The sequence below is a fragment of the Euphorbia lathyris genome, chromosome 3 (assembly GCF_963576675.1).
Source record: "Euphorbia lathyris chromosome 3, ddEupLath1.1, whole genome shotgun sequence".
Lineage (NCBI taxonomy): Eukaryota > Viridiplantae > Streptophyta > Magnoliopsida > Malpighiales > Euphorbiaceae > Euphorbia > Euphorbia lathyris.
This window is the reverse complement of record NC_088912.1, coordinates 101040156-101062831: the sequence shown is the minus strand read 5'-3', so window position 1 is coordinate 101062831 and position 22676 is coordinate 101040156. Positions and strand designations below refer to the sequence as shown.

Here is a 22676-nt window from a genome sequence, read left to right as displayed (position 1 = left end):
AACTTCACTCAAATATCATTTTTTATTGAACCACAATTTCAGGAGTCTTATATTCACCTCAATCAATAAATAATATGGCAACTAAGAGAGAGAAAGAAAAAATAACAATTATGAAGGTAACATTATAGGGATAATGGTAAAAAATAACTCGGTGATTATTATCGACGGAGATCAAATATGACCCGAACATAAAAACCGTGCAATATTAAACCTGACGCGTAATTTTAGCATCACAAACAGAATAGAAGAAATGACCCGAAAGAAAGTGTTCTTTTAACGGACCATTTATTCTATTCCATTAATGAGACCCAAATCAAATTGCACCGTATATTGAACGTTGGGCCTAACACTTTTTCACGTTAGGGTCATATTTGATCTCACCGGATAACGGTACGGACATTTTTTACCCTTATCCCAACATTACGTCAACGTACAAAGTCAAAATTTGTATGCACAATGTTTACTTACACAGCATAAAACAATCTCAGAAGTAACTAGATTGATCCTGCAGCAGCTGTAACTGAGCCAAAACTTTTGCAACTGCTGATCTTATTCTCGTATCCCCGTTTTGTGTGAGATCAATAAGCACGGCCTGAGCCGACTCACCGAATTGTGTTCTGTGCTCTTCAGTCCGAAACATCCTCTCCAATATCCACAATGCTTTTTCCTGAGCCTTTACATTTTCTGATTCCAATACTCTTATTATCCCTTTACAAACCGGCATTTTGGCTATGTAATTGCTTCCGGTCTCCCAGATTTCGTCTTCCACTAGCGTTGCAAGCGCGCCTAAAACAGCTTCATCGGCTTCCCGCTCCTCGCCTTCCAAGATTTTGACCAGAGGAGCGACAGCACCGGCCTTGACTAAACAGAATGTGTTTTTGACAGTGCAGGAGCCGCCGTGGACTTCACAAGATGCAGCATTTGAATATGACATACATGTCCATCTCGATTTTCGAGATTTTCGTAGAGTAAGCGAGTTTTCCGATAGCTGAGCTAGTGAAGTTGCAGCTCTGCATTTAGATAGTAATGATCCGCTTGACAGCAACTTCACGAGCAAAGGTATGATTCCTAATTCTGCAGAATGAAGCTGCAGTTTCTTATCAGAAGGAAGCGTAAATCGAACGAATATGCCTGCAATGCTATCCGTTAACCTGCTTGTCACGGGCGAAGAACTCGATTCGTTTGAACTTAGTATCGATATCAGAACCGAAAGCAAATTCAACTTATTAAGCAGTTCTGTTACTTTCTTATTGCCTATAGGAAGGTTGCTTAGTATCCCAACCGCAGCAGCTTTTTCGCTATCGGATTTCGATGAAGATACAATGTCGACGATGTTACTTATATGAGATTCTCCGAGCTGTTCAATCAATTCTTTCGGTGAGTAATTCGAGAGAGTGTAGAGCAAATCTACTGCTACGCTTCTATTTTTGATATTAGCGTCCGTCAGAAAGGGCAACAGAAGCTGTACCGCGCCATTTTGCTTCATCTTTTTCCGGACCCGTGATGCTTTAGAATGAGAAGCAATGCTATTGAGTGCTTGCAAGAGGTGAAACTGAATCACGGGGCTCGACAGATTCAGAAGGGAGAGCATCTGCTGAGCCACATCTTGATTAACAAGAATAGATTCGGATTGAGCAATTCGTGCTAGTATAGCTGAAGCCGGCTCCCGAAGAGTCATGAGCACAGATGTAACGGAGAATAGAAGCTGAAGCAACGGTACTACAATGCCTGCACTGATTAGAAGTTGTATGTTTGATGTCAACTTTGATAAGTTGTGCAATGCATTCAAAGCGGATAACTTCGATTCGAGCTTTCCGGTTTTGAACATTTTGACGAGAGGTTCGACTGCCCCGCCTTCGCCAAGGGAAGCTCTACTTAGATCTGTGAGCTCCATTCTTGCAATTGATGTTGCCATAAGGATCTTACTCATATCAGTGCCTGTAAAAACATCATATCGTATTCATCAAACCGTGAGTTGCAAACATAACCGGTTTTTGTAATACGCAGAAAAATAGAAAGCAATGAAGTATCCGAAAAGTAGAGAATGCAAGAGAATTAACGAGGTTCGGTAATGTGCCTACATACTCAAGAGTAAAGCAGCTATCTTTTTCTTATTATTCAAAATCAAATTACAAAGGGTTCCTAACCAACCTCGAGCCGACTAACTACTCAATGCACTCGAATTCATAGACACACAAAAAAAATGAGAAGTTCATGTGCAAAACTGAACACCTCGAGCCGATTAATTGGATCAACTCAATGCTTTCGAGTTCATAAAAAGGGCAGCCCGATGCACTACGCGTCCCCGCTAAACGAGGGTCTGGGAAGGGGTCCCACCACAAGAGTGTACTGGGGCAAGCCTTCCCGTGCCAATTTTTTTGGCAAGAGTCCGCTCCTAATACTCGAACCCATGACCTCTCGATCACACGACAAGAACGTTTACCGTTGCGCCAAGGCCTCTCGAGTTCATAGACGCACCAAAAAGACGAGAAGTTCATATGCAAAACTGAACACGAGAGAGAGATTTAACGAGGTTCCATAATGTGCCTATATCCTCAAGGGTTTCTAACCAACCTCGAGCCAACTAATTGGATCAACTCAATCCTCTCGAATTCATAGGCACACCGAAAAAACGACAGAAGTTCATGTGCAAAACTGAATGTAAAAATCCGTAAGAGGAAGCTTTTCGTATGTACCTTCTTTTAGGTAACGAACTAAAGGTTTAAAGTAGCCCGCCTCAGCCATATGAAGTGCATTTTGAGTACTATTAGACAAGGAAGTCAACAACTTTCCGGCATTACTCGAAGCGGTTAGATCATCCCCATTAAGGATCGTTACGAGCATTACGATACAGCCTTGGATTCTCCCCATTCTGCGCCAAACAGCAGAAATCTCGGAGAGTTCAAGCAATAGTCCTACTGCTTCTCTTCGTTCATCCGCATCTCGAGTCAAAGATTTCACTAACTGTGATAAAAAACCAGCATCCGCCATTTTTTCCTGCAGACTACCACACAATGTAAGATAGCTAAAAACTCGAAACATTCAAATTTACATAGTCAAAACGAATCATTTCGAATGTGGTTTACCTTGTTTCGAGCATCGTCAGAAGCAAGGATTCGTAGTACTCGAATTACAGATAATCGGATATTAGGCTTACTTGATCCTAACCGATGAAATAGAATTGGAATAACTACATCAAACCACTCCTTATCAATACTTTGCTCCTTGATAAGCTCGCAAAGTCTCGAAAACACGGGCCTCAGCTCTTCATCATTGCCATACTTAAGTTGCAAAACAACATCTTCAGCACTGAGACTAATGCTTTCTTCCTCAATCTCTCTCTCCGAGTCGATTTCACTCGCGAACCCCGATTCATGACTAGGATGAACACTAGGGCTCGCACATGGACTCGCACTTGCACTTGAATTCGGATTAAACTTGGCATTCATCAGTTCCTTATGCAGTGCTGAAACTTTCCCTTTGATGGCTGGAGATGCATCAATACAAGCAAACAACACAAGCCCTAAAGATCTACCGAGATCTCGGGTCAAATCCTCCATTGATTTAATGGGTGATCTTGAACCATTTGTTTGAATCAAATCCTTAACTTGAAAAATCTCATTTTCTAAAGATTCAACTGCTTTTCTAACTGGTGGTCTATCCATGGCTTTATCATTATCCTTTAATTCCACTAAAATTGGAGTGAATTTCTCTAGCAAAACCGCAAATTCAACGAAGGTTTGGTTTTCTAATTCTGAGGTTTTTGCTAGTGTTGTTACCTCTTCTGCTGAGGCTTTTACCTCTGTAACAAGTTCAGAGAAGCTTCTGCTCTTCAAAGTTCCCATTTTTTGGGGGGAATTCACCAAATTTTATTCAAATTAACATGAATCAATGAATCCCCAAATGAATAAAAGAACCAATTCAACAGAAGAAAGAATAAGAAAGTTGAAGAATCCACAGTGGAAGAAGGTAATGAACCTGAAAAAACAAAGGGGAAATTAAAAAAGAAAGAACTTTAATCAAATTAACCAGAATCAAAAAAAAAACCCGAAATGAAATTAACACAATAAAACAGAAGAAATAACAAAAAAATTCAAAAATTCAACATTTTACAGAAGGAAATGAACCTGAAAAGAGGAATTAGGCAGCAAAGATTGACTCCAAGGTAAGATTGGGGGAATTAAAAAAGAACCAAATTATTCAAATTCACATGAATCCAATGATCCCCAAATGAATAAAAAAACCAATTCAACAGAAGAAATAATAAGAAAGTTGAAGAATTCACAGTAGAAGAAGGTAATGAACCTGTAAAACAAAGGGGAAATTAAAAAAGGATGAACTTTAATCAAATTAACAAGAATCCAAAAACCCCCAAATGAAATTAACACAATAAAACATAAGAAATAAAATCAAAAATTCAAGCTAGAAAGTGAACATTTTACAGAAGCAAATGAACCTGAAAAGAAGAATTAGGCAGCAAAGATTGACTCCAAGGTAAGATTTGGGTTTAACATGAATCAATGAATCCCCAAATGAATAAAAAAACCAATTCAACAGAAGAAAGAATAAGAAAGCTGAAGAATTCACAGCAGAAGAAGGAAATGAACCTGAAAAACAAAGGGGAAATTTAAAAAGAATGAACTTTAATCAAATTAACAAGAATCCAAAAAACCCCAAATCAAATTAACACAATAAAACAGAAGAAATAACATCAAAAATTCAAAAATTGAAGGTAGAAATGTAAGAAATTACAGAAGGAATGAGAAGGAAATGAACCTGAAAAACAAAGGGGAAATTAAAAAAGAATGAACTTCAATCAAATTAACAAGAATCCAAAAACCCCCAAATAAATTAACACAATAAAACAGAAGAAATAACATCAAAAATTCAAAAATTCAATCTAGAAATTGCAGAAATTACAGAAGTAATGAGAAGGAAAATGAACCTGAAGGCAGCAAAGATTGACTCCAAGCAAAAATCCAAGAGAAAGACTTAATTAGTCTACTAAGTTTCGTCTTGGACGGAATTTACAAGCAAATAAGAGAAATCCAGAAAAGGAAACAGACAAATAAATAGCTGAAATATCAAAGACTTCTTCTTATGCTGCTTCTGCTCATGTTTGTTGTTTTTTCTTGTGTTCTTCATTTGAGTGTGTGGATGTGAAAATGGAGGTTTTTGTTTGGAAGTTTGTGAAGAAAGGTATCTAATGGGTCTGTGTCAGTAAACGGCTGATTAATTGATTTTATAAAAAGGATCAGTCAGTTGATGATTTCTTCGTCTTTTTGCTTCTTTTTCTTGCATGATTAATTAGGTGTATTAAATAAGAGAAGAATGAGTCAATGAAACAGAGGTTTTCAAGCATGTTTCTGCAATTTTTTACTGTTTTCCCCTGTTCCAGAAGGAGGGTTTATTAGAAGATTAACCTGTTAAATGCACTAGTGATGATCAACTTTGGTATTTATACCTACAGTCTTGATCACATGCACATTAACGAGAATTTGCTCTATGCTTATTAGAATTCTAACGTGGAGATTCAAAGCATCCTGAGACTTAGCTTTAATAAGCATATATCTAACACTGAATGAGCAAATTCACTTACTCATTTGAAAATTCCTATTTGTACATATATGGTGAACATGTATTGAAATTTGGGGTGTTTAGTTTACTTGTTTGTTGTTGCTTATGGTTTGCTAGTTGTGGTTGGAAAAACGTTGTTTTTAGGGATAAGTTACAAAAATACTCCTAACATTTATGGTCAGGAGTACTTTTACCACTAACATCTAAAATGGTACATCTCGTATAAAAGATATTAAATTTTTTAATTTTTTTTCACGTATAATCATATATTTATGATCTGTTACTAATGAGTGATAAAATGACTGAGATGTGAAGTGTAAATGACAATATTTATGAATTATTTCTCAAATTGATCCAACTTGAGAACATTAGAATTAAAATTACTTTTGGCTAACAATGTTAGGGGTAAAATTGTTTTTTGGCTTCCAATGTTTCTGCAATTTTTACTACTTTCCATTGTTTGAGAAGGGGGGTTTATTAGAAGATTAACGTGTTAAATGCAATAGTGATGATGAAATATTGTATTTGTACATATATGGTGAACATGTGTGGAAATTGGAGCCTTTTGGTTTAGCTGCGGGTGCTGTTTGTTGTTACGGTTTGCTGGTTGCTGCAGTAGGGATGGTTGAATCCTGTTATGGTTGCAAGTTGATGCCCGCTGCTTTTTAGATATAAATGACAAACAGAAGCAGAGGCGTACACAGGGGCTTGTGATGCTTTGGCCATCGGAACCACATGACTAGGGGTAGTTCTGACCCCTGTCTCCACCAAATTTAAGGATTAGGTGTTAAATTTGTGATTTGATTATATATTTGATAAATTGAGCATTTGACCTATAACTTTGATGGAGTATTTGATAAATTGATATGACCAGATGCGTTCCGTCCCCACTGTCTCCAAGAAATATTAATAGCATGTTGTTTAGTACCCCCAAGACGACCGGAGAAGTGTAAGGGGGGAGTTTGGCTATAGGCAAACTCAAGTCCAAGCATTGGCAAAGCTACGAGAAGGCTTCGGCATGGAATGGCGTATGAGACATATCAACACACGCTGATGGAAGAGACATAGCTGGTATAAGGAACACTATAAGAGACAAGAACTACCTTGGCATTAGATCTCCGCCACCCCTGGGTCAGTAGTCGGAACTTGCTTAACTGATCCACCCTCGTCCACTAGGGACAGGAGAGCTGGGCATACGTCCTTCGTGAAAAGAAACGAATGTCTCCATAGAGGGGAATTCTATAGATGCGGCGAGGTTTAACACAGGAAGACTCTCCGGGACGGAATATTGACAGATGCATTGACGGAATCCTTCGGTACGAATTGACTGGTCGAGACTTGGGGAATGTCAAGGCACCACCCGGGGTTTTGGCCTGGCTCAGACCTAGCCCCGTCACACTCTGGCCGCCGGAACCATATGACTACGGGTAGTTTCGATCTCTGTCTCCATAAAATTTAAAGATTAGGTGCTAAATTTGTGGTTTGATTAAATTTTGATTAGGTATTTGATACATTGAGCATTTGACCTATAACTTTGATTGAATATTTGATAAATTGATCTGACCAGGGGCGTTCTGGCCTCATTATCTTCAAGAAATATTAGCAATGTGTTGTTTAGCACCCCTAAGACTGTTCGAGAAGTGTTAGATTTTTCTAAATCCAATTTCTCATTATTTGTTTTTTTGCTTAGGTCCCCTAAATCAACATTTCTAAATTTTTTTATCATACTAGAGCAGACAAGGTGTTGGAGATATAAGTATCCATCACGATATGATAAATCATGAATGCCTGCGGAGAATTCAAAAGGGTGAAGTCAAAATGGCATTAAGTAAGATGAAGTCGAAGAAAGCAGTAGGACCTGATGGCATCCCTATTGAGATTTGGAGATGTTTGGGAGAAAGAGGAATCGAATGGTTGACGACGTTCTTCAACAAAATTTGGAGAAACAATAAGATGCCATCAGAATAGAGGAAAAGTATCTTAATCCCTTTGTATAAGAACAAAGGCGATGTCCAAGATTGTGCCAACTATCGGGGAATCAAATTAATGAGTTACACTATGAAACTTTGGGAGCGAGTGATCGAACAAAGGCTAAGGAGGACGGTGAAGATCTCGGAAAACCAGTTTGGCTTTATGCCGGGAAGATCAACTATGGAAGCCATCCATCTAATGAGACAATTAATGGAGCACTATCGAAATAAGAAGAAAGACTTGCATATGGTTTTCATTGACTTGGAGAAAGCATATGATAAGGTACCAAGGGAAGTACTTTGGTGGGCCTTGATAAGGAAAGGCATTTCGCGGAAATATATTGACATCATAAAGGACATGTATGAGGGAGCATGCACGAGTGTACGTACTAGTGTTGGGAAGACTTAAGAGTTTCCTATTACGATTGGAGTGCATCAAGGTTCCGCACTAAGCCCATTTCTTTTTGCCATCGTTATGGATGAACTAACAAGTTCACTTCAAGATGGTATACCATGGTGCATGCTGTTTGCAGATGATATTGTGTTGGTTGATGAGACGAAAGAAGGAGTGGAGAGGAAGTTGGAACTATGGAGACAAACTCTAGAATCTAGAGGCTTTAAGTTGAGCCAAAGTAAGATAGAATATTTAGAGTGTAAGTTTAGCGGCCATATGAGTAGGGAGGAAGGGACAATCACCCTAGACGTGAGAGTTGTTCAGGCCTCGGATTGCTTCCGGTATTTAGGATCTATTATCCAAACGGATGGAGAAGTAGATGGAGATGTTGCTCATAGGATTAAAGCTGGTTGTTCGAAGTGGAAGAGTGCTACGGGTTTCCTTTGTGATCCCGGCATGCCTAATAGATTGAAGGGAACATTCTACCGGACGGCAATTAGACCAGCATTGTTATATGGTACGGAGTGTTGGCCAGTGAAACACTGCCACATCCATAAGATGTCGGTGGCGGAGATGCGTATGTTGGGATGGATGTGTGGTCATACGAGAAAGGATCGGGTGAGTAATGAAATAATTAGGACAAAAGTAGGGGTCACATCTATTGAGAATAAAATGAGAGAAAACCGACTAAGCTGGTTTGGCCATGTGAGACGTAGAGCGCTTGATGCGCTGGTTAGGAGAACCGAAGAGTGGCAAAGGGATGTAGTGGTGAGGGGTAGGGGAAGACCTTAGCAAACTTGGAGGAGGGTGATCGAGAGTGATATGAATTTACTAGGAATTGAGGAAAGTATGGTAGTGGATAGGACGGAGTGGAGGGAGCGAATTTGTGTCGCTGACACGACTTGATTTCACGGTTTTATATGATGGTTCATGTTAGCCGACCCCGAATCATTTCGGGACTAAGGCTTTATTGTTGTTGTTGTATACTAGAAGATGCTCTAATTAAAGATGATTGAAAATGTGTTTGATGAGATGAAGGGTGCTTGAAATAGTATATTAGATTGAAGTAATAATGGTTGCTTAAATTATTATAACAATGTTGCCAATTTTTGTCACCATTTTGACATATTTACTTTTTCATTTTTTTAATATAAAAAATGATTTAATTGCTTACTATTAGCGGACTTTTATAATAATATTTATAATTAAAATAAATTATATATAAAATAATGATTTGTGAGACCATAATGTGAATTTTTAAAGTTGCTTGGCATTGGTACTTATTTTTTAAAAAAGTTGTAAAAAATGATGTGGATGAAAGAAAAAATAAAATATTATATTTTTTTTGGTGATGTGTTAAGTTTTGACAACTTTTGAAGTTGCTTACATTAGATGGAAGGCACCCTCTTTCGATCCTCTCAGATCCAAATTTCTAATTTTTTTTTTTTTTTGCTTGTTAGGTCCTTCCGAAATCCAAATTTTTTTTACATGTTAAAAATCTTAGACACAATCCATCTTAATTATGAGAAGTTTTATATTGATACTTAAAAATTGGTTTGTGATCACTCAGATTATAACACGTATATATATGAAAAAAATTTGAGTAAGTTCGATTTAGCCAAAAAAAATTACGCACACACGTGCAAAATCGCGCCACCCCACCCCAACTGATTGATCCTGCATTATCTAATGAACAAAAAGTTTCTAACTAAGAGCATCTCCAATAGCCTCTTAAGTTAACTCTTAAGTTAAAATTTGAGGAAAGAGAATGAAAATTCATCTCCAACAGCCTCTTAGTGGCTCCTCAAATCACTAAGAGCATCTTCATCATCTATATTAATAGAGAGACTCTCTCCACCTCTTAGTGCCTCCTAACTTCATTTTTTATTAATAATTTATTATTTATGTGTCTCTCTCCTCACACTATTGGTAATGTAACAATAAAGAATAATCTTAATAATAAAATAATAAATAAGGAGTAAATATAATGAGCATTATTGGAGATGATATATCTTAGCCACTCTGAAATCACTAAGAGTCAATTATTTATATTATTTTTAGAGAGCTCACTAAGAGTCTCTTGGAGATGCTCTAAACACCTAAAACTCTCCTTTTAATGAGAAATAAATTGAGTAAACAAACACCTCTTAATGAGAATAAGAGCCAAATTTCACTGTAATGTTATGTTAGACAAATAATTACTTCTGTATTAAGAATATTAGATTCTTAAGGAAATAATCTATCTGTCTTAAGAATGTTGGACAAACGTAACATCTATCTTAAGATTGTTAGACAAACGATTACGTCTGTCTTAAAAATGTTAGATGTGATTAACCAAAAAACAAAACGAACACAGAAAAATATATAAACAGTAAAACTGAAAATTAAAAGGAAAGAGATAGACAAATCTGAGGCCTGTATTAGCAGTTTTCTTAAGACAAATGTCGTCGCTATTGACGATCGTCTCCCAGGATACAAGAGATTACGCAAACGAACTCAAACCGTGTGTAGCCTAGTTATCACCGGAGTAGGAAAACAGGAACAATATGAACAGACAAAGAGCAGGAACAATTCCAAAGAATAATTTTTCTAACCGTATGTGAATTTGACAATCCATTCTAGATAAATAGAACTTGAAAGGATATGTCTTTTCACGAACGAACACAACTGTACACGGACAGATACGACTGTTCACGTACGAACACGACTGTACACAACAGACACGACTGTTCATGAAAGGAGGTATTTGTTGGTATATAAATTAATATATAATTTTATTCAAAATTTTCCAACATGTTATTCGTAGAGTGTAAATTTGGCTCAAACATATGAAAATGTCCAAATTTACTCCAAATATTTTTAATCAAGATCAATTTTAACTATGTGTTACCGAAATTTTAAAAATGTGGATTAGTCAAACTGATGAAATTATGTCTGTAGTTATTAGTTTTCTATTGACCCTGTTTGGTAGAGAGAGTTTTGGACCAAAATTAGAAGTTTGAGCCTCTTTAGAAGTTTTGACTAGTCAAACATCTAATAGTGGTGTTTGGTGGAGAGAGGTTTGAAAGAGGTTATTGGGTCCAAAAAGCTAATTTTGAAAAGGCTCATTTTAGAAGTTTTTTCAATTAGCTTATTGCTCAATCTTTTGGAAAAATATTTTTACTCCTATTTATTATCATCTAACCCTAAATAAAGACTTTATCATGTCCTTATTTGTTATTTTATACAAACATCTATTAAGAAGCAGCTATGTTTTACAAAAAAAAAAGTTTACACAATCAGCTAGTCAAATCAGCTAACTAAAAATGTAATCAACTAACACCTAATGTAATCAGCTATTTGCCAAATAGGGTCACTGTATTTTGTGTTAATAGTACTCTCTCTGTTTCATATTACATGCCTTTGTAGAGACTTTTTTTTGTTTCATATTACATATCATATTATATGATCAATATACATTAAGTCACATTTTATGTGCTATGAAACGTAGGTTTATGGAGATTAATTAAAATAATGGACTTACTATATAATAAATAAATAGTGGAATTAATAAATAAGGGACAAAATTTTCTGATATTCTTAATTTCAATCAACTCTCTAAAAACACATGTAATATGGAATGGATGGAATATTTAAGTATGTTTCTAATAGTATAGTTGATATATAATTGGTAATTATTAGTATTGAGTATATTGATGATGTGGCATGGTAATTAGAGCTGCAAAAAACTAATCGAAAAACTGAAAAACTGATTTCCGAAACTAAAACCGAACCAAAAAATAGATTACAATTTTTCAATTAAAAAACCGATGGTTCATTGGTTACGATTTTTCATTTCAAAAAGCGATGGTTAACCGAAACTAAAAAATAAACTGATTATGTATTGATACACATAGAGTTAGTATAAATATAGATAGAAATTGGCTTAATGTATATTTACACCTTTAAACTTGGCAAGTTTTACCTATTGGCACCCTGAACTTTTTAAATAACCTATCACACACTTATAGTTGGCTTTAAAAACCTATCACACACCTAAAGCTGGCTCATTCGGACCTCTTGCACATAAAATTATTGATTTGCCATCTTTGACGTATGAGGTGACAAATAGAATGAACTAATACACTTTTATTTTTTCTATAGCACGTACAATGACTTCGTCTGTCAAAGATGATAGATAAACGATTTTGTGTGCAAGAGATTCGAATGAGCCAACTTTAGGTATGTGATAGGTTTTTAAAACCAACTATATATGTGTGATTGGTTTTTAATGACAACTATAAATGTGTGATAGGTTATTTAAAAAGTTCAGGGTGCCAATAGGTAAAACTTACCAAGTTTAAGGATATAAACATGCATTAAGCCATAGAAATTTAATTATCAATATATAAATATACATATTTATATTTATGTTTAGTTTTTAAGTTAAAAATATTAAAATAACTGAAAATTTATTCGTTTTGACAATTTTGTTAATTAAATTTCAAATTTAATATTTTTATTTAATTAAATAATTATATATTTATTTTAAAGTGAATAATTATATATTTAAAGTGATATTTGCTACAAAAAGTCACTAATAGTTAACCGACCAAAGTAATAGGTTAACTGAAATATAGTTAACAGAATTAAATGGATTGGTTAATAGTTTTTGCGGGATGCTCATGTCTGCTGGGTTACGGGGTTTGCAGTGAATCTGGAAGTGTGTTCGGCAGTCCTTGCTGAGCTGTGGGGCCTCTACTTCGGGTTGCTTGGAATAAAGGGTGCAAATGGGTGGTGGTTGAGTTAGATTCTAGAGTTGTGGTCCAGTTGGTTCAGGAAGGCACTGAGAACCGTCGTCATTGTAACTACCTTGTGAATGAGTGTCGAAGGTTGTGTGCAAATGATTGAGAGATTCGGCTAGTGCATGTGTACCAGGAAGGTAATTGCGCTGCGGATTGGATGGCTAACTTCGCAGGACGTCTATCTTTGGGTTTTTACGAGTGGAAGGAGCTTCCTGTAGACTTCTAGAATGTTCTTTTTTTTACTATCGTGGACGGATCGTCCGCTAATGATTCGGTACTAGTTTTCTATTTTTTGGGGGGTTTATAGAAAAAAAAAGTTATTTTTATTCGTTAGTATGTATTTTTTTTCGTTAGTGGTAGTTAGTTATTTGTATTTTTTTTCTCTCATGGTAGGGTAGTTATTGTTAGTTAGTACTATTATTTAGTTACGTTTCAAAGTTAACAATAATGAAATTGAAGAGAAATACACGTGATGTGATGACTCTTTTAAATATAGTCAAACAATTTCCACTGGTCCACAAAATAATTTGTGTATATCACACATGATTCAGTATTAGTATAATTATATTCCATAAAAATATATTGTATTATAATTAAATTCACTTTTTATTTATTATAATATAAAATATTATAAAGGTATTTTCTATATTTTATTATTATTCATTTTTATAAAATGCCACGTATCATTCTATTATCTTAAAAAGTACAATACGAAAATAAAGAGAAATAAAATTTTCATTTCATACAGACTACAGTCAGTATAAGACCCACAAAGGAAAGAAAATAGAATACAAAGAGCAAGAAAAACCATAAAATGTACAAATACAACAAACATATAAATCATATCATTCTCGTAAGTCGAATCCCGTTGAAAACCCGTTGTAATCCATGCTTTATCATTTAGGTTCTTTCGGACGTTCAAATCTGAGTCCTTTCTGTTTGTGCTATCATGCAGATCTATAAATCTACGGACAAGATAAACATTTGCTGCTCTTGCTAAGACCGAAAAAAGAATAAAAGAAAGAAGTATAGCTGACAGGTGTAGATCTGACGGAAAAAGAAGTTCAAGAATATATATAGACTTCACTCTAAATAAGGATTAAGGATTAAGGGTAAATTTCACACATGGTATACAACCTTTACTTTAAATCACATTTTGGTGTACAACCTTCAAAATGTCACACTAATATGCACGAACTTAGGGGTGACCTCACACCGTGGTGTATAGCCGGTGAGAATGACCGGTCAACTCCAGTCAACCTGCCACGTCACCCATATCCCACTTATTCGAATTAAAAACATGGACCCCCTAAATGTGTATTGTCTAAAATACCCTCATTGGTTTTCCCTCATAATTAATCACCTACCCATCTCCCAATACACATCCCTTCGTTTTCTGATTCAACTTTTAAACAGAAAAAATGTCTGTCTATCTATCAATTCTTCATTTGTTCGAACTCAGAAAATTCCGTCTCTCTCTCTCTCTTTCGATTTTGAAGGTTCCACTTCCACAGCAAACCCTAGGTTTTACAGTTCTTGCTCCGTAAACAAATCGAAACCCATATCGCAATACAAGAAGAAAGTGATCGCAAGAACGGTGTTAATCGCAAGACAAGGAGAACTTCATCTATTTCCTATTCGAATACGGCAGAGGTAAGTTCACTTCCTTTTACCGATTCCATGAAGATAATAACTCTGTTTCGCTCGTTTCGAATAAAGCTCGTATTTTTGCTCGTTGTTTAAAAGGATAACTGGGTTGCTCTTTTTTTGCTTTCTCTCACCATTACAAGTCATATTGATTGAGGTTTTTGATTGTTGTTTAAAAGGAAGAACAGTTTAAATGTCTGAAGAAAGATCGTTTTTTGTCGTCGTTTTAATGATCGTTTTTTGTCGTCGTTTTAATGATCGTTTTTTTCGTCGTTTTAATGATCGTTTTTTCGTCGTTTTAATGATCATTTTTTTGTCATTTTAATGATTGTTTTTTCAGTTCAAATGTCTGAAAAAAGATCGTTTTTTCGTCTGAAAGCTCTTTTAATGATGTTTAAAAGCTCTCTGAAGAAAGCTCTTTTGTTGTTGTTTAAATAATTCCAACTGACACTTACGATTTTTGTCATTCAGTGCAACCGACTCCGTATGGAAGCGTAGTACACTAGACCACCACCGCTGTAAAAAAGAATCTGCAATGGCAAAGCCCTGTAAGTGTATTTATTAAGTGTTATTTATTAAGCTAATCTCATTTTTTGTATGGTTTGGTTTGTTGGTTTATATGTTATTTGATGAATGGGTTTATTGTTTTATTGCTTATTTGATGATTGTGTTTATTGCTTTTGACTGTTTGTAGATCCTGAAGATGGATATTTTGATATTTTACTGTATTATGATGGTAGATGGACAAAGCATGTATATGTAGGCGGTGACGCATTCAACTGGGAATTTTGTCACTGGGATACTCTGTCCTTAGTGGGGATTGCTGCCAAATTGGTCAGTTTGGAATGCACAGGTGTTCGTCAATACTATTGGAAGCGTTACGACACGCCATGGGAGGATGGGCTAAAACATTTGAGCTCGGATGACGATTGTTACGAGATGGCTCTGGCTGGTGTTGAGTGTGGGGAGATTCACATTTTTGTGAAGGAGGTGACTGTAGATGACTTGGTTACCTTTGATGAACCTGGATCAGAAGATGAAGATGAAGACGAGTTTGAGTATATACCAAGCTCTGTTATAATAGAAGAGATTGATGAAAATGTTCATTTACCTAAACAGGGGTGCCTAGAGCTTAGTGGAAGGAAGTTGTTTTTGCTTGAGTACAATAAGGATTCTGATGATGGTGATCAAACAGCTCCTATTGCTAGTGGTGGTGATTAATCAACTCCTATTGCTGATGGGGATCAAGCAACTCATATTGGCAATGGTGAACAATCAGCTCCTATTTCTGGTGGTGGCGAACAAACAGATCAAATTCCACATAATGACCAAGCAGCCCAAATTGATGATGAAGCTACAGCTGAAACGTTTGATTATGTTGGTGTAGATGATGCCCCTAATACTGAAGAAGATGACCAGGAAGATGAAGGTACCTATGCTGGGGATGATGAAGGGGACCAAACTGTAAGGGATGATGAAACTGGGAACCATGCTGCTGGGGGTGAAGACACTGGGAACCATGCTGCTGGGGGTGATGACACTGGACACAATGATGCTGGGGGTGATGACACTGGACACAATGATGCTGGTGGTGATGAAACGGTTGACCATGCCACTAGGGGTGATCAAATTGGTCACCATGATGTTGCTGTGGACCATATTGCTGGTGGTGAGCAAAATGCAGATGCAGGAGAAGAAGATGAAGACGATTTTATTGATGATGACTACGTGTTGGAGCAGGATGATGATGATCTGGTACAGGGGGTTCAGAATGCCAGAAGAGGTAGACGTATGACTGCACCATTTGTTCCCACGAGTGGTAGGGATCCAACACAGAGCTTCAATGTTCAGGACAATTCATCGGAGTATGGGGACTCTGATGAATTATACTCGGAGTCAGACTCTGAGAATGAAGGTAGAAGGAGGTATCCAGAGTTCAATGCTCCTAGGGTTATGGCTGATCCTACATTCAAGATAGGCATGCTATTCAATGATAACGAAGAGTTTAAAGCAGCATGTAGGAGCCATGGCATCAAGCACAGATTTCAACCATGGTTCAGGGTTAACACACCTATAAAAGTGGAAGCAGTTTGCAAAGGGATGATCAGTGACAGTGACAAGTGTCCATGGAGAATATATGCTTCAAAGGTGGATAGAAAGGATCAATTGAATCGGACCATGCAGGTGAAGAGTGGTCACTTCCAACACGAGTGATGTAAAGTACATAAAATTTTTCACATGACGTATAAATATGTTGGGAGGAAATATTTGGAGGATTTCATGAGTGATGCTGATTGGAAAATACAGGCAATGATGGATGACATCAGAATGGAGATGTCCTTGAGCATTGGTAGAATGACAGCTTACAGGGCTAAGTGCTTTGCCCTTACTATTATATATGGTGATGAGAAGTCCGAATATGAGAACATCTATAGGTACACTTTGTTGGTTATAGTTTGCTTTTTTTTCATATATGTACATGTATGTGTGCTTATCTTGTTAATTATTGCTATTTTATGTTTATATAGGTATAGGGCTGAGATAATGAGATCCAATCCAGGTTCTACTTTTAAGGGTAGGTGGAAGGAAGGAAAGTTCATGGGCATGTACATGTGCTTGGGTGCTTTGAAATCAGCTTGGAAGGCAGGTTGCAGGAAAATTATTTCTTTAGATGGTTGCTGGTTAAAAGGTATGTTTGGAGGTCAGCTGTTAGCAGCTGTTGGGATTGATCCAAACGACTGTATATTTCCGATTGCCTATGCCATGGTTGAGACAGAAAGCAAGGAAACTTGGACATGGTTTTTGGACCTATTGGCTGAAGATCTAGAAATTGAAGACGGTAGCCATTTCACCTTCATGTCAGATAGATAAAAGGTATAACTGTTTAGTTGGGTATTGTGTTGTTATTTCCATATTCAGTATGCATAACTTGTGTCCTTCCATGCAGGGATCAATAGGGGCAGTGGAGATGTTGTTCCCCAATGCTGAACACAGGCTTTGTGTACGCCATATGTACACAAACTTTAGAATGAAATTTAAAGGGAACGAGTTGAAGGATTTAATCTGGAATGCAGCAAGGGCTCCATATATGGCTAAGCATGAGGAATGGTTAAACAAGATTGAATAGATTTCACCTGAGGCAAGGGAATGGCTTAGATAAAGGCCAAGCGAACACTGGGCCAGGGCATGCTTCTCTGAAAGGTAATATCCTATCTATAGTTTGTGATGGATTTTGTTTCAGTAGTGTAATTTGAATGCTTGTTTTCTGTTACAGGGCACAATGTGATATGCTCTTAAATAACCTGTGTGAGTGCTTCAACAAGTACATCCTTGACGCAAGGGATAAGGGCATTATCACAATGTATAAGATGATTAAAGTCAAGTTAATGAAGAGGATAAAGAACAAAGCAGATATTATGAGGAAGAATAACAAGAAGTTCTGTGGAAAGATTTTGAAGAAGCTAGAAATCAACAAGGATTGGGCAAGACATTATGTTCCAACTTACTCAAGGGGCCTAGAGTTCAAATCAATGGGCTAGGAGAGCAGTTTGTCGTGAATCTAGAAGATAACACTTGCACATGTCGATGATGACAGTTGCATGGAATCCCTTGCAGTCACGGTTGTGCTGCTATTATAGGCCAACACGACAACCCAGAGAATTACCTAGGAGATTGCTATTCAGTTTAGACATATCTGAAAGTCTACAGTTTCATTATTGAACCAACTAATGGCATGGATCAATGGCCCAATGAAGTTCCACCTGTGCCAATTGAGCCTCCTTCACCAGTGAAGTCCAAGCGTGGTAGAAGGCAAAGGGCAAGAAGGAAAGAACCTGGAGAAATTGAGGCATCTAGCAAAGGTAAATTGAGCAGGAAAGGTAATATGTACATGACATATAGAAAATGTGGAGGTAAAAACCACAACAAGAGGACATGCACATCACAAGCTACACAATCAACTGGTCCATATGTATTAGTTGTGTAATGTCCCTAAATATTCTACATATCTGATATGGACCTAACTGTTCTTCATATCTGTTTCTTGTAGTCAAAGAGAGCCAGGACAACTCCAAGGCAAGCAACATCACCACCTAGAACTACTACTGCTCCAAGGCCAGCAGCTTCACCACCTAGAACTTCTACTTCTGCAAGGCCAACAACATCACAGCCCCCACCATCTACCACAGTCCGCTGGATGATCGATGTAAGTGGTGGTTTTGTTTCGATAATTACTCTTTTAATGCAGTTTATTTCAAATGCTAATATAGATGAGTTGATTAGGGAACTAGTCAGACAGTTGCCTCAACTAGTCAACCAACCCAACCAAGCAGAGAAAGAAGACAACCAAATGCAAGAACCCGTGTTCATCCAGGAAGAGGACGACGTACAAGAAGTTCATCTGCAAATCAACAAAGACCATGGCATTAGGATAGTTTTGTTGTTGGGTGTTGAATTTTGGTATTTTGTGCAGTGCCCATGTTGGGTTAAAACTTTGGTTGAAATTTGGTATTTTGTGCAGTGCCTATGTTGGCTGAAACTTTGGTCTTTTTGTGCAGTGCCCATGTTGGCATAAAATTTGGTCTTTTGTGCAGTGCCAATGTTGGCATAAAATTTGGTCTTTTTTGTGCAGTGCCCATGGTGGTATAAACTTGTATTTTATGCAGTGCCCTTTGTTGGGTTAACAATGTGTTGAAGTTGGTATTTTTTGCTAATGGAAATAGTTTAGGAATTTGGCAATTCAATTCTTAGCAGTATCTTGAATTTTTGTTTTTTTGGCAATGTTCTTGTAGAATATGGTAATTTATAATGTAAAACATCATGTTCAATCTTCAATCTTGTTTTTTAGGTGTTTTTTACATCATGTTTTGGTAAAATATGTGTTTTTTACATTATGTGTCCCAACCAAAGCACAAAAAACACACAAAAATGTATACAGCAGAAAGCCATTTAATTAGCATAAAGGCATTTAATTAACATAAATATGACCATTACAAGCCATAGAGTATTTAACACAGCAATCATCTGTTTTTACGTTAGCACAAATCAACCCATAACACACAACATAAACAGAGCAATTATTACAGCAATCACAATCCATATCCAACTGCAAATCATTCCCCTGTTTCTTTCTATATCAATCACCAGCTCTCTATTCTCTTGCAAATCTGCATCACAACGTCTTTCCCTTTCTAACTCACGTTTCACCCTGCTGCATTCGTTCTCAATCCTGTCTAGCTTCCTCAGTAATCCAATAATCACCGATTTTGCCCTACCATCCATTACTGGGTCCATCCACTCGAAGAAGTTGCAAGCATTGGATTTCTGTCGAGTATGCGATGAATAGCATAAACTAGGTTAAAATTCATAAAGAAATCAAAGTATGAGATGAAGAGAAGAGGATATAATTTCTTACCTCGAAATCGATACAGTTGAAGTATCTTCTTCCTGGATTTGAATCGCTCCATGAAGTTTTCAGTGGAGCTTCGATTCCACAGTGGCAGATCCTTCCGCTTCCAAATCGATTGATGTTATGCGTGGTTGAAGACATCACGAACACTGTTTCGTTTGTATAGGTTAGGGTTTTTAAAATCTTCCTCTGCAACCCAAATAATTTGCCAATGTCGAAGAGAAGGAAGAAGAACGATCAGTCATGGAGAGAGAGAGAAGATATGAATCTGATAAAACGAAGGGACATGTATTGGGAGATGGGTAGGTGATTAATTAGGAGGGAAAACCAATAAGGGTATTTTAGACAATACACATTTAGGGGGCCCACGTTTTTAATTCGGATAAGTGGGATATGGGTGACGTGGCGGGTTGACTGGGGTTGACCGGTCATTCTCACCGGCTATACACCACGGTGTGAGGTCACCCCTAAGTTCGTGCATATTAGTGTGATATTTTGAAGGTTGTACACCAAATTGTGATATAGAGTAAATGTTGTATACCATGTGTGAAATTTACCCTAAGGATTAATAAGTTGGCAAAAAAAAAAAAAAAACTGAGGGGGTATATAATTATTTGTAAAAACAGAGGGACTAACTAGTGTATTCGGTAAAAATACAGAGAACTTATAATTATTTATCCTAAATAAAAATGTAAAATAATTGAAGTGTTGTACAAATTATTTTAGAGATAATTTCAAATTAAATGTTATGGTTACAAGTTTATACAAATTATTTTAGAGATAATTTCTAAAAGTTGGAATTTTTTAGCGTTATGGAATGTTGGAAATTTCTAACGTTTTTTGAAAATTCCAGAATGGTGGAATTCCAGCAAAAAAAATAAAAGAATAAAATAGGATTAATTTTAAATAAAACTCTTGTGATTTCACGTTTTTATAGATCGATACCTGTGATTTTTTTGTTACAAAACAAACCACTATAAGCTTTTGGCAATGAACTAAGAATATCATCCACTGTCATCAACCTAAAGATAGGTGACTCTAGTCTCTCAAGGGTATCAATATAACCTTCCATTTTGAGGACATAGGCACTTACCAAAGTACCCAGAGACATCTTACATGAGTTCAAAGAGTTGTTGACTAGAACCTTTCCTATTGAGCCTGCTCTCGAAACATCTCATTGAGACTATTCATAATTTGAAACACATGTTTGTCCATGAACTGCTTCTAAAACTCAAGTTCCATATTAGCAAGCATGAGACAGGACACATCTCATGAGTCTTTCTTATGCTTATCAAAAGCGTCGAATGCTTCTACGTTTGCATTTCGCCCTAAGGCAGCATGCAAGACTCAGTTCAGAACATACTCTTTCTGGTCCTAGGTAAGCACTATCTGCAGATTTCAAGTACAACCGATGTAGATCTGAGCACTCAATTTCTCTTTCTCGAGGACAGATCTTAAGGAAAAAGCGTTTATGTTTGCCATTTTTAATCTAAATAAAATAAAAGTTGGTTAATTATTAAGGTCTTTTAATTCTTCATATTAATATGAACTAATATCTTTATAAATTAGTTCATATTGTAGTATGGTAAGACATGACTGTTTAGGTAGGAATCTCATTCCAATTACATCTCTTTGTAATTCTCGGTTTGAAGGGAATAATAATTAGGACTTTGGCCTTTCCCATCCAGTGCTTAGGGCCAGGGTCTGCATGGGGTCCATGTTAAGTCGAAACCACTAATCTGATGTTAAGCCAATCCTATACCTTAACCTTTGACTCACAAAGATGATCTAACGTACTTGACTTTGGCACAACCCACGTTCAAATAATCGATGTCTTGACAAGATTCGTTTGTGGAAAACACTTATGACTTACTATTGAGGGATTATTAATTTAGTTAATTAAAACGGCTTCTAAGACGGCTTTACACGACCCATGGGTATAAATGGACATGCATCTGAAAGCGTAAATAATAGAAAATAAATTTTTCTACATTAGCTTCCTAGTATAACCTATTGAAATTTCTAAAATTTATAATAGAAATAATCTTTTGGGCATATAGGCTCCAACTCTAAGTCTGGGCCTCTTTGTGGGCTTCATTGTCTTATTTGAATTACATAAAATAAAACTTCTTTTAAAATTACAAAGAAAATTGAAAAACGACAAGTCGTATTTATAAAATTACAACCCAACAATTATTACTAGATAAATAAGCCCATATAAAGCATATTTACAAACAATCTAAGCATGTATCAACTAAAAAGCGTTTTAATCACATATAATAATCCATGACCGATTTAACTATGAAATTGCATAAATTTGAATCCTAAAATCATCCAATGATTTGCTTATCACATATTCAATTATAACACTAGAATATATTTTGATCGTTGATAATCTCAAAGTAGAAAATTTTAAGAATAGATAATCTTCTAAGCAACTTTAATTCTTTAACTTTTTTTTTTAATTTTATTTTGAGGTCATTTATTTATTGTTTAGTTAGGAGAGAAAAAATTAGTATTTAGAGATATAAAACTTCTGATGATTTTTGAAAATAAAAAATGTAGATCTACGATAAATATGATATTAAATAAATTTAATTTTTAAAATGTTCTATTTTGAGTTCATCCATTATGAAATTAAAAATTATTGATTTTGCAAACCAACGAAGGTCCCTAATCTTTTTTTTTGTGATAAAAAATCCACCGGTATCCGTCTACCAATCACTATATTATTACACCATTTACGATTTATATGCAAGTAGATTTATCGACAGGCCCGAGTACCCGTTTGGCCCTCACATGCCCGTGTCCCTTGGGGCAGACTTAAACAATGAAAATTGATCTAAAACCTAGTCCAATCTAGGCCCGCTAAAGCCTGTCTATATTTTGGACGGGCT

At 36.4% G+C, this 22676-nt stretch overlaps 1 protein-coding gene across 4 annotated transcripts; it reads right to left on the bottom strand.

Moving 5' to 3' along the window:
- Positions 1-5264, bottom strand: LOC136224066 (U-box domain-containing protein 44-like). 4 transcript variants are annotated; one of them, XM_066012307.1, is made up of 5 exons: positions 4946-5264; positions 4128-4607; positions 3087-3978; positions 2697-2997; positions 1-1938 (listed from the first exon to the last, which is right to left on the bottom strand). In XM_066012307.1, exons 3-5 carry the CDS (start codon positions 3843-3845, stop codon positions 485-487), a joined length of 2514 nt encoding a protein of 837 aa, XP_065868379.1. In that variant the 5' UTR covers positions 3846-3978; positions 4128-4607; positions 4946-5264; the 3' UTR covers positions 1-484. The 4 variants fall into 4 exon arrangements, with proteins under 4 accessions (XP_065868379.1, XP_065868382.1, XP_065868381.1 ...); XM_066012310.1 differs by having other exon boundaries at positions 4128-4305; XM_066012309.1 differs by lacking the exon at positions 4946-5264 and having other exon boundaries at positions 4128-4305; positions 4457-4856.
- Positions 5265-22676: the final 17412 nt, after the last annotated feature.